The 15,979-nt window shown below is 39.9% G+C and overlaps 1 protein-coding gene across 1 annotated transcript in view; it reads right to left on the minus strand.

Moving 5' to 3' along the window:
- LOC149830117 (2-oxoglutarate (2OG) and Fe(II)-dependent oxygenase superfamily protein) overlaps nt 1-13,850 on the minus strand; it is a 70,523-nt gene extending 56,673 nt beyond the window's left edge. The window contains exons 1-2 of the mRNA XM_090016320.1: nt 13,417-13,850; nt 12,542-12,795 (exon numbers count right to left, since the gene is read on the minus strand). Of these exons, the coding sequence (XP_089872446.1) occupies nt 12,542-12,795; nt 13,417-13,776 (614 nt within the window). The 5' untranslated portion in view covers nt 13,777-13,850. The remainder of the gene's footprint in view (nt 1-12,541; nt 12,796-13,416) is intronic.
- Nucleotides 13,851-15,979: the final 2,129 nt, after the last annotated feature.

The following is a 15,979-nucleotide window of genomic DNA, read 5'->3' on the forward strand; positions in this document are numbered from 1 at the left end:
GCCAAACCTAGTGAGTCGACCCTTCGTTGTTTAGATGTCAGGAGTTAGGGCATGTCGCGTCTAAGTGTCCCACCGTGAGCAAGAACACCCATCTTGTTGAAGGTATTGTAGAGTCAGCATCTGAGAGTGAGAGTGAGAGCAAGTCATTAGTTGAAGACGAGGATAAGAGGGAAGTTATAGAGTTCGACGGTAACGTCGAAAGTTTGTTGTCCATCCGTCATGTGTTGACCACACCCCGAGAGTCGGCCCCATCGAAATGGTTGAGGAATAACATTTTTAGGACCCGGTACAACTGTGAGGGTCACACTTGTGATGTTATCATTGATACCGGGGCATGCGAGAACATGGTGTCTGAGAGTGTAGTTTCTACCTTGAAACTCAACACCGAGAAACTGTCCTAACCCTATAAGATGGCCTGGTTTAAGAAAGGAAACGAGGTTCCCATCACTCAGCGATGTCTAGTCCGGTTTTCCATGGGGGAACACTACCACGATGAGGTGTGGTGTGATGTAGCCCCTATGCACGCGTGTCACATCCTTTTGGGATGTCCCTGGCAGTTTGATCGTCATACAACTCACGATGGTCGCAAGAACACATACTCTTTTATCTTTAATGGTCATAATATAGTCCTTCTCCCTATCAAGGAGACCGAGTTTCCCACCGTGGACAAACCTGAGCGAGTCCCCAGGCTAGCAGACCTCTCGTACCGGCCTTTCTTGAACCATTGTCAGGAAGATGGCTATTGTTATGCCCTGGTGGCAAAGCCCTTGATAAGTTCGTCAGTGTCCATTCCCGCGGACGTCGCCCCTCTTATAGAGGAGTTCCGCGACAATGTGCCGGATGACCTACCTGATGGATTACCTTCGACAAAGGTAGTCCAGCATGCCATTGACTTTGTGCCGTGGTCGAGTCTACCCAACCTTCCCACATATCGCATGAACTACTGCAAAAGGGTTTACTGCATACCGAGTTATTAAGACAGGTTCAGGAATTACTGCAAAAGGGTTTCATTCACGAGAGTGTTAGCCCTTGTGCAGTACCCGCCTTACTCACTCCTAAGAAAGATGGGTCTATGCGCATGTGTGTTGATAGTCGCGCGATGAATCGCATCACGGTCAAATACCGTTTTCCCATTCCCCATTTGGACGATATGTTTGATATGTTATCTGGTGCCTCCATTTTCTCTAAAATAGATTTAAAAAGCGGGTATCACCAGATTCGTATACGGGAGGAGGATGAGTGGAAAACGGCATTCAAGACACGTGATGGGTTGTATGTGTGGTTAGTCATGCCGTTTGGGTTATCTAATGCCCCAAGTACCTTCATGAACATGATGACCCAAGTCTTGCGTCCGTGTATTGGGAAGTTTGTTGTTGTCTACTTTGATGATATTTTGATTTATAGTTCGTCGTTGTCTGATCATTTGAGTCACCTGCGTGAAGTCTTAGAAATTTTGAGGAAGGAAAAATTGTATGCCAATGCGAAAAAGTGTGAGTTTATGACGTCCAGTGTCGTGTTCTTAGGTTTTATTGTGTCATCCGATGGAGTCAAGGCCTACCCCGCAAAAGTCCGCGCGATTGTCGATTGGCCTACCCCAAAGACTATAGGAGAGATCCGCAGTTTCCACGGATTAGCCACTTTTTACCGACGTTTCGTGAGAAATTTTAGCACCCTCATGGCCCCCATCACGGAGTGCCTAAAGGGTACTAGCTTTCATTGGACGCCCGCGGCTGGAAGAGCCTTTACGATCATCAAAGAAAGAATGACTAGTGCTCCCATCTTAGCTCTCCCTGATTTCAGTGCAGTCTTTGAGGTTGAGTGTGATGCCTCTAAAGTGGGAATTGGTGTCGTATTGAGTCAGAATTGTCGCCCTGTTGCTTTCTTTAGTGAAAAGTTGACTCAGGCCAGGTGCCAGTATTCCACTTATGATGTTGAGTTCTATGCCGTTGTACAAGCCCTTCGTTATTGGAGGCATTATCTCATTTATAAGGAGTTTGTCTTATACACGAATCATGAGGCATTGAAGTACTTGAATAGTCAGAAGAAGCTAAGTGCTCGCCATGCCAAGTGGGTCAGCTTCTTGCAAGAGTACACTTTCATGATTCGTCATCAATCGGGTACTCTGAACAAGGTGGTTGACGCCCTTAGTAGAAAGAACAGCCTTCTGATGACTATGTCAATGCGGGTGATTGGGTTCGAGCAGTGCAAGGAGTTATACCCGACGGATCTTGACTTCCACCAAGTCTGAGAAGGGTGCATCTCTTCAGATCACCCCGTCGGCCACCGTTTTAGTATTCATAATGGTTACCTCTTTCGTGGAAACAAGTTATGTGTGCCTGATTTTTCCCTTAGGCTTCAGTTGATTTTCGAGTTACATGAGGGAGGGTTAGCTGGACATTTTGGACATGATAAGACGTTCGCCTTATTAGATGAACGATACTTTTGGCCCAAAATGCGCAAAGACGTGGTCAAGTTCATTCAAGGGTGTCATGTGTGTCAAGTGTCTAAGGGTCATCGTCAGAATAGTGGCCTGTATACTCCCTTACCCATCCCTGAGCGACCGTGGGAGCACGTATCCATAGACTTTATCGTAGGTCTTCCCAGAACTCCACGTCGTTTTGATTCAATTCTAGTTGTTGTGGACCGGTTTTCCAAAATGGCTATTTTCGTTCCGTGTAAGCGAACCACTGATGTCTCATTAGTAGCTTCCTATTACTTCAAGGACGTCGCCCGTTTCCATGGCTTACCCCGCACCATCACCTCCGATCGTGACACGCGTTTTATGAGCCATTTTTGGAAATCGTTGTGGGCTTTATTGAAGACCAAGCTTCAGTTCAGCAGTGCATATCACCCCCAAACAGATAGCCAAACCGAAGTTGTCAATCGCACCTTAGGAAACCTGTTACGGAGTCTAGTGGGGGAGAATGTCAAAACTTGGGATCTCGTGTTGCCTCAAGCCGAGTTCGCATATAACAATTCCATTAACCGTTCCACAGGTAAATCCCCGTTCCAAGTGGTGTATGGTCGGTCGCCCACCCATGTCGTTGCCTAGCCCCAGTGTCTGATCTCCCAGCTCCGGCTCCAGACGCATTTGATGCCGTCGAATATATGTGTGACATCCACAGACAGGTCCGTGCCAAACTTGTTGAAAGCTACGAGGCCTACAAAGCTTTCGTAGATCAAAGTCGTCGTGATGTCCAGTTTCAAGTCGGTCAACTCGTCTGGGTCTACTTGCGTCCTGAGCGCTTTCCAGTAGGCACCTATAGCAAATTGAGTCCTAAGAAGTATGATCCTTTTAAGATCCTTCGACGACTAGGTGTGAATGCCTACCTCCTTCAGCTGCCCGACGATTGGCATATTTCCCCTATTTTCAACGTGACTGATCTATATGCTTACTGTGGAAACAACAAGTCGTCAGAGCCGACTTCTTCCCAACCAGGGGAGAATGATGCAGGGCAGGACCCGATTGGATTCATTATGCCACCCGATCCATCACAAAGGGCAGATGACCGGACCCACGTGTCCGATCTCATTGCAAGTACGGAGCTGCGACGCAGGGACGTGCCCCTGCGCACCCACTCCAGGCGTGGTGCGGTTCGGACATCACAGAAGCCAGCAGCCGATGGGAGCTTATCCGGATCGCGATTCGGGTCCAAGACTGGACCCGCGACCCGAGTCCAGCAATAGTCTTTAAAAGACCCTCTCCTAGGGTTTCGTGGGGCAGAGAAGATTAACAATACAGCAGCTTTATTCTTTGTTATTGCTTACTCCTTTCTTTTCCCTTTTTCAGTTATCGTCTTTGTTTTTTTTCATTTATTGTTCGTTGTTCTCCCATTTGTTATTGAGATATTATTGAAAATAAAAACATAAGCCACACCGATCTTTCGGTGGCATCTATTCCTTTCTCCTTCGAAGACGCTGCATCACACCTTCACACTAAAAATTGAGAATATTAGAGGAGAACTGATTTTGAACAAAGACATGAAATTTATGAAACAAATCAAACACTTTAAATTTTTGTTTCATAAAAAAAATCCATGTGAAACAAGAATAATCATTAATAAAGATAACATAGTACTAACGGTCAAAAGGATAAAATAGGGGCAGGTCTCCATACATCAGAATGAATATTCTCAAAAGGTTTCGAAGATCTTTTATTATAAGAATTAAAGAGAAGTACATGACTCTTACCCACTTAAAAACTTGAACAAATGTGATCATCTAACTCTAAATTGGACTTTTGTGGCTTTGACAGAAAAACTCGTTCTTGGCCAGCATTTAAGTACCTAATGTTCAATCACCCCTACGTAATACTTTTTGCCTGTTTGCTTTCATCGGCCGATAGACGGCCAACGTTCAAGAACACCTACGCACTACTCTCTCTCTCTCTCTCTCTCTCTCTCTCTCTCTCTATATATATATATATATATATATAGAGAGAGAGAGAGAGAGAGAGAGAGACCTGCTTTATTTTTGCCATTTTGTTTGCTTTCATCCGCATCCTCCTTCCGCTCCTTCTCTCTCTGCCCTTGTCCCTCTGTTTGTATCCACCATGCTAGGAGAGAGGAGAGACAACCGGCAAAGGAACGGTCAAGGCGGAAGATGAGATTGATCATGCTTCGATCCCCTCATCTTCATCAGATTCAACCGCCTAAGGTATCGAAACTCTCCATGTTGGGGTGATGTAGGGATTTATAGCTCCTCAAAACGCCAGGAAAGCGGAGGATCCCTTTCACTCTGAGGCCCCGTTTGGACAAGTAGACGTTTCAAAAAGATAGGAATTAGGGGAGTGCACATGGTGTTGGATTGATGATTTTATCCAAACGGGAGGGTTCGATCGAATGATTGACTCGGTGACGCCGATGAATAATGGTGTGAGGAGGTCATGCCTCTGATACAGTTGGATAGGTGTGGATGCTGGCCCTTCCCTTCTCCATCCCCTCTCTCTCCGACGACGGCGATGATGACGACGCTTCTTCTCCCAAATAAAAACATGATTACAATGACCTAAACCACTGAACTTGGATAGACTGAAGACACGTGTAGAAGAAACATACTCGAATTTTGAATTCAGGCCCAACCTAGTACTGGTAGCTTAAGGATCTTCCTTGAAGACGTACATATTTTCATAAAACTCCCCTTCAGCGAACGTCTTTCTCGTTCGGATGGCCTTGACATATACAGGAGAATGAATAAATTTGACGTAAGAATTTGTATCATCTACAAGTTTAGATACAGGCACAATGTTCTTTTTAATAGTGGGAGAACAAAGGACATTAGATACTCCCTAGAATAATATAAGGTTAGGTTAGTAGCCAAGAGTTATTCGCAAGAATATGTGATAGACTACGATGAAACGCTTATGTCAGTGGCTAGAATGACTTCTGTTAGAACCCTATAGCCATAGCTGCCATTAGGAACCAACACATCTATCAGATGGATGTCAAAATGCCTTCTTAAATGGGGAATTAAAGAAAGATGTATAATCCTCCACCAAGATATGAAATCTCAACAGGAAAGGTTCTTCACTTAAAAAAGACTATATGGTTTGAAAGAGGCTCTCCCCACTTGAATTAACTGCTTATACTAATTCTGACTAGGAAGGAGATCTTAATGATAGATGTTCAACTACGGATTTTTGTGTGTTTATAGGTGATTCACTAGTATCCTAAAAATGCAAGCAGCAGCAGAAAATGTCCTTATCATCAACAAAAGTTGAATATCGCGCCATGGCTACCACAATATTTTGATATCGTGTAGCTGAGAAGATTGTTGGAAGACATTGAGGGTGTATATGCAATCATCCTCAAGGTTATACTGTGACAATCAAAGTGCTATCTACATAGCCAACAATCACACATTTCATAAACGAACCAAGCATATTGAGATGAATTGCTACTATGTTCGTAAAGAATGCCATAAGAAGACTATCATCATGCCCTATGTATCATCGAAATTCCAGCTAGCTGATTTCTTCATAAAAGTGTTTTCTTCTCCCCGTTTTCATTTCTTAGCGAACTTTTGGTGATCACACTGTAAGTTTGAGGGGAATATTAAGTTGTAAATATAAATATATATTGCTATATACTTATATATATATGTGTGTGTGTATTTTCAGACAATTAGCAAAAAAAAATTTAAATATATTTTTAGACAAGCTGCAAGAGATAAACAGGGAGAAAGCAACTCAACAAGAATACATTTGAATATGTAGAAATAGATGTGTGGAGGAGATTGAACAAACGATAGCAATAAAGAAGTTCAAACAGGTAATATCAAACAAAAAGAAATGAAATAGGGCACGCGATTGGTCTGATGTTTCACATTAATCGATTTCAGCGATTCACGTGAAATACAGCCACTCGTTTTTTTTTTAAGGTCTGAGTTCACGTGAACCTCAGATCAAGAGAGAAGTAACCCCACGTGAGATGTGGGTACACAAAAAGAATCAAAAAAGGAGATAAGAATAAGGGAAGAAAAAAAAAGGAAAAGAGTAGAAAAGAGGAAGGAACGAGAAAACCTCAAAACTTCGATTGTCGCACCTGCCAGAACCTTTTTTGCCCTCATACAGATCTATGCTCTGATACTATGTTAGAATTCCATCAGCACCTGTATTGGGAAGGAAGAGAGAGAGAGAGAGAGAAGAATGCGAGAAAGGGGGCCTGCGGCAATCACGATTTCTGAATAGAAATCGTGACCTAAAACTTTGTATTTATTTTACATTACAAGGGAGTGGATCCGGGTCTGGCGTATCCAGACCCGATTAAAAAGGAAAGGTTACAATGTTACAATTACATTGTACTGTACATAATCCAGATCAGGTCGGATCCTCCTGTACATAATTTGGATTGAGTAAAGGTTTCCTTGTACCTTTTTCATTATTATATTTGAAACTGAAAACATTACATGACAATAATACTCCTGTTAATATACAAAGAAATCTTTTATGTATAGGGATAAATAATGAAAACAAAATACTGCAACCATGGATCAAGTATGGACCTAGATCCAAATCACATCACATCCCAATAGTTCGGTACTCAGCTTCAGTAGTAGACAATGAAATTGTCTACCATCTGAACAACTGCCAATACATGATGATGCCTTCAAGTTCATCTCCAACATTTTTGCTCAACCTTGAATTCATTTTTTTGGTGCTGTAATTAGCTTGCAGTCTAGTATACCATATTTGTTGAGCAATTCTTCAACAAACTTCTCTTGGCTCAAGAATAGCCCTCTTGATCCATAATCGACCTCTAAACCAAGAAAATGTCATAACTCCCCCCAACACTTTCATTTCAAATCTTATTGTAAGACAATTTCACATTAGATTAACCTCTTCTGTATCATTCCCTGTGACGATCAAATCATTCATGTAAATCAATATAATTGAAATCTACTCTCCTCAGGTCTTGACAAATAAACTTGACTCTGCTGGTGAAACTATACATCCATTGAATACCAAAAATTCAACAATCTTATTATACCATGCTCTCGGCACTTGCTTTAGTCCATACAATGCCTTTCTAAATTTGCAGACAATAGTGGGTTTATCAGGAACTCAAGCTCTTTAGGTTGCTCCATGTAGATCTCATGATATATGTCTGATGCAAAAAAATGCATTTTTAACATCCATTTTCCATAGCTTTCATGACTTGCTGCAATCACTATTAGACCTCGTACTAAAGATATTATACACATGAAAAAATCCACTCGCCACGAGCCAAACTTTATATCAATCAATTATCCCATCAGTCTTTCTCTTGATTTTGTAAACCCATTTGCAAGTTACAGGTTTAACACCTTCAAGCTTTGGTACTAGCTCCCATGTTTTGTTTTGCTTCAAAGCAATCATCTCTTTTATTTCACTTCTTCAACAGAAGTTGGCTTTGTTATTTCCATGACCACACAATCTGCATTAATATACTTAAGTTTATGTTTTGTAACCGTTTTGTAACCTTTGACAATCTTCGCAACACCGATTACTCACTGAATCTTCAGTTAGTTCCTCTAGCTGGGATGGTCAAAGCCCTTCTAAGGTTGGTTATGGAACTGGACTAACACCAGTTCTCCATGGATCTGTTCTTTGAACCTGCCTTGGATTGTGTTCTACTGCTGGAGGTTGAACTTGTTGCTGCAGTGTTTTAACTTCAAGTTTCTTAATTTCTTCACGGCCTTGAACTTTATTTTTTCTCCAATGTTTTTCTTAAGAATTTGAGAATCAGGTAATACTTGCTTGTTATCCGACCACCATGACGAAGCTTTATCAAAGATAACACCTCGAGAAATATACTCTTTCGGTATTGAGATCAACGCATCTCCACCCTTTCTTGTATGAATTATACCAATAAACACATTTTTGTGCCTTTTTGTCTAGCTTCAACTGTTGTTGCTTTGAAAGGAACACATAGCAATCATACTGAACACTCTAAAATAGTCAACCGATGGTTTGCTTTCAAAGAGCTTCTCATAGGGAGATTTGAATTCAAGTATTGGCATCAACAACCGATTGATCTTGTGGATTGCAACATTGACACAGTTGCCAATACTGAGCTGGCATGTTCTTTGCATGTATCATGTTTTGACACGCTTTTGCAATATGTCGATTCTTTTGTTCTACTCCATTTCGCTGAGTATTTTCACGTGTACTTGATTCGTATAAGCAAAAAACTGTGGAGGTATATTCACCTCCATTATCGGATCTTAAGCACTGAATCTTATAACTAGGCTCCTTTTCTACAATATGATGAAAATTCTTAAACTTTTGAAATGTCTCCGATTTTTCTTTCATAAAATGGACCTAAGTATATCATGAATAATCATCAATAAATGTAATCAAACATCTCATACTACCTGTTGATGGGTCATGTACCTTTCCGAAGACATTTGAATGGACCAGCAACCAAGGTGATTTCTCCAAGAATCTTGACTTCTAGAATGATTGCCTATGTGCTTTACCATACTGCCACCAGGCTTTGGCAAAATAACTAACTGGCCTTGCTTGGACATTTCAAGCAGCTTGTGGTACTCGACATGAGCGAACCTCTCGTGCCAGAGATCCGACACTTCATGCCTCTTCATTCTATCAATATATGCAGCTTCTGTTAATAGAACATACATTGATTGGACTATTCTCCCTTCAAGAATAAGAGTGTCCTTAACGTCTACATCCTTAAAGACATTTACATCTCTTCACTAAATAACACATGCAACAATTATTTGAGGCATAGATAACAAATTTTTAGCCATACCAGAAACATGGTAGACCTCTCATATAATGCGGTCTTCTCCGAAGCTTGTTGTGATCTTTGCTTTTCCAACACGTGCAACTGGGAGCTTCGCATTGTTAGCATTAACAACTACTTGATTACCTTTATACTTTTCATATGTAGAAATTTGCTTTCATCACCGGTCATGCGATTCAAGCAACCAGAATCGACAAACCAATCATTTTAATAATTAATCTTTTCTTTCTCCAATGGAGACATAATTATCAAGATACCCTATGTGGCTCTGACACCACTTGTAGAGTTTCTAGACCCATTATCAAATATAAAGTAGTGGGCTTTATGCGCAGTGTGTACTTAAAGATCTCATGCGGCAAAATTTTGATAGAACTTCTGCACTCTTGGATTAAATTGAGTTTGGATGCAACAAAGATCTACTATCTAATATCCAACCAATATACCCACAAAAGAAGTAGATCCAAAATCCAAATAACTAATTCGCAAAAGAAGAGGCAAGTATCGGGAGTACCTGACCCACACAAACTGATTGAGCCACATCGAGTCAAGCCAAGACACCAAACTAATGCAAACCAATGCTAACCAAACTTGTTTTCCCACGTAATGAGCTAAATCAGGAAAAGAAAAAGGAGAGAGAGAGAGAGAGAAAGAGAAAACACTTAAAAATGAAATGTGGTTTCATTTCACCAACACTCGCATACAAAAGGATTCCTCATATACACACACAATTACAAGACTACCTCACTCTCATGCTACCACAAAAGGGGAATCTCTCTCTCTCTCTCTCTCTCTCTCTCTCTCTCTCTCTCTCTCTCTCTCTATATATATATATATATATATATATATATATATATGAGATAACATTTGATACCCTCGTGGGTAAGAAACTCCCTAGTTGGAACTCACAGAGGGAAGTTGTTTTGACCAAATTTGACCTCAGCATGGTCAACATAGTGGGAATCAATATGTTTTTTTGAGGTTTGAAAATTTAGAACATTGTAAGCCATTGATTTTTAAACCCTCATAAAATATGACAAATACATCAGAAAAACATGATCCAAAGGTCAGTTTCAATTGAACTTAATATGTAGATCACATCTGAAGGATCAGATGTGCAAAAAATCTCAAAAAAATAAAAATGTTACATTTTTTACTAGGGAGTTCCTTACCCACGAGGGTAGAAAACATTACCCCTATATATATATATATATATATATATATATATATATATATATATAGAGAGAGAGAGAGAGAGAGAGAGAGAAATGGGTCCGTGCTAAATGAAATATGATAATTGAAATGTGCTAAATGGATTTTTTTGCTCTTCTAGTGCCTTTTTCCACAGTTCCGACCCCATAAATGTGTTGGGCATGGTTGATTTACGAGGAAACCACACCTGGATCATGTGTTTTCGATAAAAAAAAATGATACTTGGAGCCTCAAAAATTTACAAAGATTTTGGACCGTTGATTTTTTTGAACGTTATAAAAACCCACCCATGTGTCGGAATCGAACACTTCAAGAGCTGATCCCTATAAAATTAAGTACATAGATCACATTTGTACAGTCAAAATTTAAAAATAAAACAAAAAAATCCTGAAAAACTCATTTAGCATATTTCATTTAGCACGTACCCATTACTATATATATATATATATATATATGGAAGGGGGTAATGGTGGACACACAAACAGTGTGTTCACGTATTTTGTCATCATGTATATGTTTTCTGTATGTAAACTGAAATACCCATCAGGGGTATTTCAGTCATTTCCTTCTTGTAATAGGGTCAGCCTAGTAGGGGCTGTATTGTAAAACTTATTTTTAGTTTTTCTGTTTTTTATTTTTTATATATTTTTATTGATAAAGCTGATTGGGACAGCTGAACTAGTCGTTGGGCTAGTCCCAATGGCTAGATTTCTAGCCGTTGGGACTAGTCCAACTTGTGCTTCCCTCATTGTCTATTTAAGGGGATTCTTCCCCATTGTAATTCTATGCTTCTCTAAGCATATTTGTGATCAATACAAGATATATTTTTTATATTGTTTCTTTAATGTGGGGTTGTTATTGTGAATCTCCTTTGTGAGATTGTATTTGGCCCCATAAAGATCCTTTTGTATTTGTGCTCTTTTGTAGCCCTTAGTGGCATTCTCTTGTATTTCATTAAACAGTGGATGCCACCATCGAACAAGCGTGAGCACGATCAATGGCACGTTCTGAAAAGCACAAAAAGGGTCTTTAGCAGCAGTAAAGACCGCCGCTAAAGGCCCTTTGAGCGGATGCACAGCACACAACTGCGCATCCGCTCGTTCAACACGAGAAGAGTGTCCACCATTACGCCCCATATATATATATATATATATACATATATATATATATATATATATATATATATTATATATATATATATATACATGTGGGCCAAAGAGGGCATTGTCGACTCAAAGAGTTAGCAAACTCTTCTCAAATGAGTCACTGAAACTCTGAGAGAAAAGTCGGCACTTGCCGACCTTCTTAGAGTCAGCGATGACTCTTACAATAGAAACTCTACAATTTATAGTCTGCACCCCATTATCTGGTGCAACTCCCTAACTAAAGTGTCTGAAAATGTACTATTAGTGCAAGAAACATGCTCTCCATATTATAATAAGAATGGCATTGAACTAATCGATAAGTTTAGTCCAAAACTTTCTTGAGAGGGATAGTCCTTGTAGATGACTTTACAAAAGTGCTCTGATGCGCTGCTACTTTACGGCTGGCTGCTCATATGACAGGTTGCTGAAGCTAATTTTATTTAAAAGGCTTCCCCCAATGTTTTCTTTTCAAGGTTTCCATTATCATCAGCCGATGCCAGTCAAATTCCACCATTGAGATAAAGAATAAAGGAGTCATTTATGGAAAAATAACAGAAAGAGAAAACACTCAACAATGGCCTAATTGTAGCATCAGAAGCCCTTCACTTTGATTGTCATGTCTGGCACACAATTCCATCATGTCAAATAAAGCTTCAGTAAGTTCATATATGGAAAACAAAGATTTTGGATTTCAATTGCAACATCCAAGTCATTTAAAATTTAAAAAAAAAGAAAAAGAAAAAAAAGGAATTCAGATTTGGGGGAAATGGTAGTTTATCATCTATTTATTCAAAACAGATATGGGACAGTGGAAAGATTGAGTGAGTGGGAGAGAGTAGAATACTCAAGAAGGCAATATCAAGAAATGAGACAACACAAAAGAAATGCAATAGCAAGAAATGAGACCACAAAAAGAAATTCATCCTCAAAGCACAAAAATACCTCTCCTCTGCTACTTTCCTATCAGTGGTCAGAAATGTTGACTGCCACCCTCGACCAATGGGAGAAGAAGGATCATCTCCCTGCCCTAGCACACGCGTGTAAATCAAACCATGTTCCTCAAGTTTTCTCACAAACTCCGGGTACTTATCTTTCATTCTATCATAGATTAAGTGGCTGAGTACGATTGGTGTTTCTCCTCCTTTTCTTGGCTCCACTTCACAAAAGAAAAACAGCTTGGAAGGGAATTCAGGAACCTGCAGAAGAACTATTCATGTTTGTCAACACATAAAGATCCAAAATAGAAGGAAAATAATGAAAAATAAAAATTTCAAATAGGTAAATGGGAAGCTACTAAAAATTGAAAAATTCTTTGGAATAACATCGGCCATCTTTATAAAGAACTCATACAAAATAGTTCGTTTTATAGTAAAAACCATCGCCGATATTTTGAAAGTATCGACATTAACACGATCATTTAAATAGTCGTTATCAAGCGTGGCATTTTAAAAAAATCGTCTATTTCAAAATATTGTGTTTTTAACGTGATTTTTCACATAAAATATTCCTATTATTTACACGCTTAATATATTTTTTGCCTTATAATTTCAAATATACGATATTTTCCAGTGAAAAACAAGATTTTGAAAATATCGCAAGATTTTCCCGAGAGCGAGAATTGTTTGTGACTATTCCCTGTTAAATTTTCCCGAAATTAGTAAACCTTGGGAAGGTGATGTCCTAAACAATTTCCCTGTTAAAAATAAAGCTCCTGAAGGCATCCTGGTGAGGAATCGTGTTGATGATGACAAGAGAATTGAAATTCTCCATCTCTGGGAATCCAAACACCAAGAGGAAGAGGGAGACACAGGACGCACCTGAGCCATCTCGTGGTGGAAGGGGATCTTCTGGTCTGGGGGCGACTCGTTGGCCGTGAAGACCCGACCGACGACGTTAGTCCTCGGCGCGGCGCCGCCGACGTACGGCATCTCCTCCCACCCGAACGACTCCACCACCTCGTTGAACTCTGCCGCCGTCCGCACCGGGAAGCCGCGGAGGAGCACGGCCCCGCTCTCGCGGAGCGCTGACTCCACCCGCGCCTTCCCCCGCCGAACCCACTTCCCGAGCCCGGCGGGGTCTGGCCGTCCCGGCGACAACACCGACGGAAAGGCCACCCCGCCGGCCGGCTTCTGCTCCGGAATCCGGATCTCCTCGAAACCCACCTCCTGCTCCCCCATACTCTCTCTCTCTCTCTCTCTCTCTCTCTCTCTCTCTCTCTCTCTCTCTCTCTCAAGTTGATGATCATGGCTTCTTGTGGACGGGAAATCTTAAGATACTTGCTGGAGGCTTAACCGGAAGGGCATCGGGTGTAATACCAGCACAATTTTTATAATTATTTAACAATTAAGGATGAATTTTATGGTTAAAATTTGGGTTGAATTAGAATTGAATTTGAATTTGAATTTTATTTTGGAATTTGAATTTTATTTAGAGTTGAATTTTAATTAAAATTTAATTTTTTATTTGAGATTTAATTCTAATTTGAATTTTATTTGAGATTTAATTTTAATTGGAATTTGAGTTTTAATTTGAATTTGAATTACAATATGAATTAAATTTAGATTTGAATTGGATGTGAATGTGAATTTGAATTTGGGATTTAAATGAATTTAAATTTAAAATTTAATTTAGATTGGATTTCAATTTGGATCTGATTAGGATAGAGTTTAAATTTAGTTGAGATTATATAAGAAAATTAAAGTCATAGAGTGAGACACCCCCTTATGGGCCCTCTTGAGGTTATAGACATATTTGGGATGGATTTAATTAGGTTCACAAAACTTTCTATCATCTTCTAAAGTCAAACTAAATTATTGGTTTCCAATTTAATAAATGAGACTAGTTAACTTAGGTGTCTCATAGTTTTCTAATTACTTTAGTATTCTAATTTAGTTAGGATCTTTATATTCAAACCTAATTCACGTGAAATTGAATTCAAATTGAATTATGATAGAAAATAGGAGAGTTTTCATATAAGATAAGGAAATCCCATATGACATTATAAAAGCGGAGTTCTCTCCCTCATCAACTCCGCCTGTGTAGTTATACACTGCCGGTCCCAAGCCCGGATAAAGGAGGAGGGTTGCGGTAGGCCTGTGACAGCCAGCATAAAAACTTTGTCATATCCTATGAAAATGAACCAATATGAGAATTTCGTTGGGGCGTTCCCTACTGAGCGACGCGCTGTACTCTCTAGGCCCGGAGGCAGTGATAAATGTGCAAGGGTTGCTAGGTCGTCGCCCAGAAGCGACGCGTCACACCGGCGCCCGGGTGTGGTGTCAAATAGGCAAGGGTTCCCTCACTTTGTTGGACGGGTGGGGGTAAAGAAGTTAGTCCAAGACCATAAAATTAGGTTAGCCACTTGGAACATAGGGTCTTTAACTGGTAAGTTGGTAGAGTTAGTAGATGTTATGTGTAGGAGAAAGATTGATATTTTATGTCTTCAAGAGACCAAATGGGTAGGTGAGAAAGTTAAAGTGATAGAACCTTGGGGATATAAGATTTGGTATACAGGAATAAATAGGAATAGGAATGGAGTAGGGATTGTTATGAGTCGTCAGTTTATAGATAATGTAGTTGAGGTCCGTAGGAAGGGTGATAGAATTTTACTTATTAAATTAGTATTAGGTACGGATATTATTAATATTATTAGTTTTTATGCACCTCAAGTAGGTTTAGATGATTCCATTAAGCATCAATTTTGGAAAGATTTAGATGGAGTAGTACAAGAGACATCTTATGGAGAAAAGCTTTTCATCGGCGGTGACCTTAATGGACATGTAGGCATTAGTAGGGAGGGATTTGAGAATATCCATGGAGGATATGGTATAGGAGAAAGAAATGAAAGTGGAGAAAGGATTTTAGATTTTTGTTTGTCCTATGATATGATCTTAGCAAACACTTGGTTTAGGAAGAGGGAGTCTCACCTAGTAACATTTAAAAGTGGGGTTAATACGAGTCAGATAGATTTTTTCCTACTTAGAAAGAGAGATAGGGGTTGTTGCATCGATTGTAAGGTTATACCAGGAGAAAGTGTAGCTACACAACATAGAGTCTTAATTTTAGATCTTAGAATTAGACAATGCCGCAAAAGGGATAGACATAGGATAGATCCTAGAATTAAGTGGTGGGCACTGAAAGGAGCTAAACAAGGAATGTTTGTAGAGCAGGTAGTTAAGGAAGTTGATTGGTGTCTCGAGGAGGATTCAGAATCAATGTGGAATAAGATAGCGGGTGGTATGAGAAAAGTAGCTAAGGAGGTATTGGGTGAGTCTAAAGGCGGTGCACCACTAGGTAAGGATACATCATGGTGGAACGAGGATGTCAAATTAGCTATTAAGGTTAAAAGAGAGTGTTATAGAAATCTAAGTAAGAGTCGTG

The sequence above is a fragment of the Nuphar pumila genome, chromosome 8 (assembly GCF_984573655.1).
Source record: "Nuphar pumila chromosome 8, dmNupPumi1.hap1.1, whole genome shotgun sequence".
Lineage (NCBI taxonomy): Eukaryota > Viridiplantae > Streptophyta > Magnoliopsida > Nymphaeales > Nymphaeaceae > Nuphar > Nuphar pumila.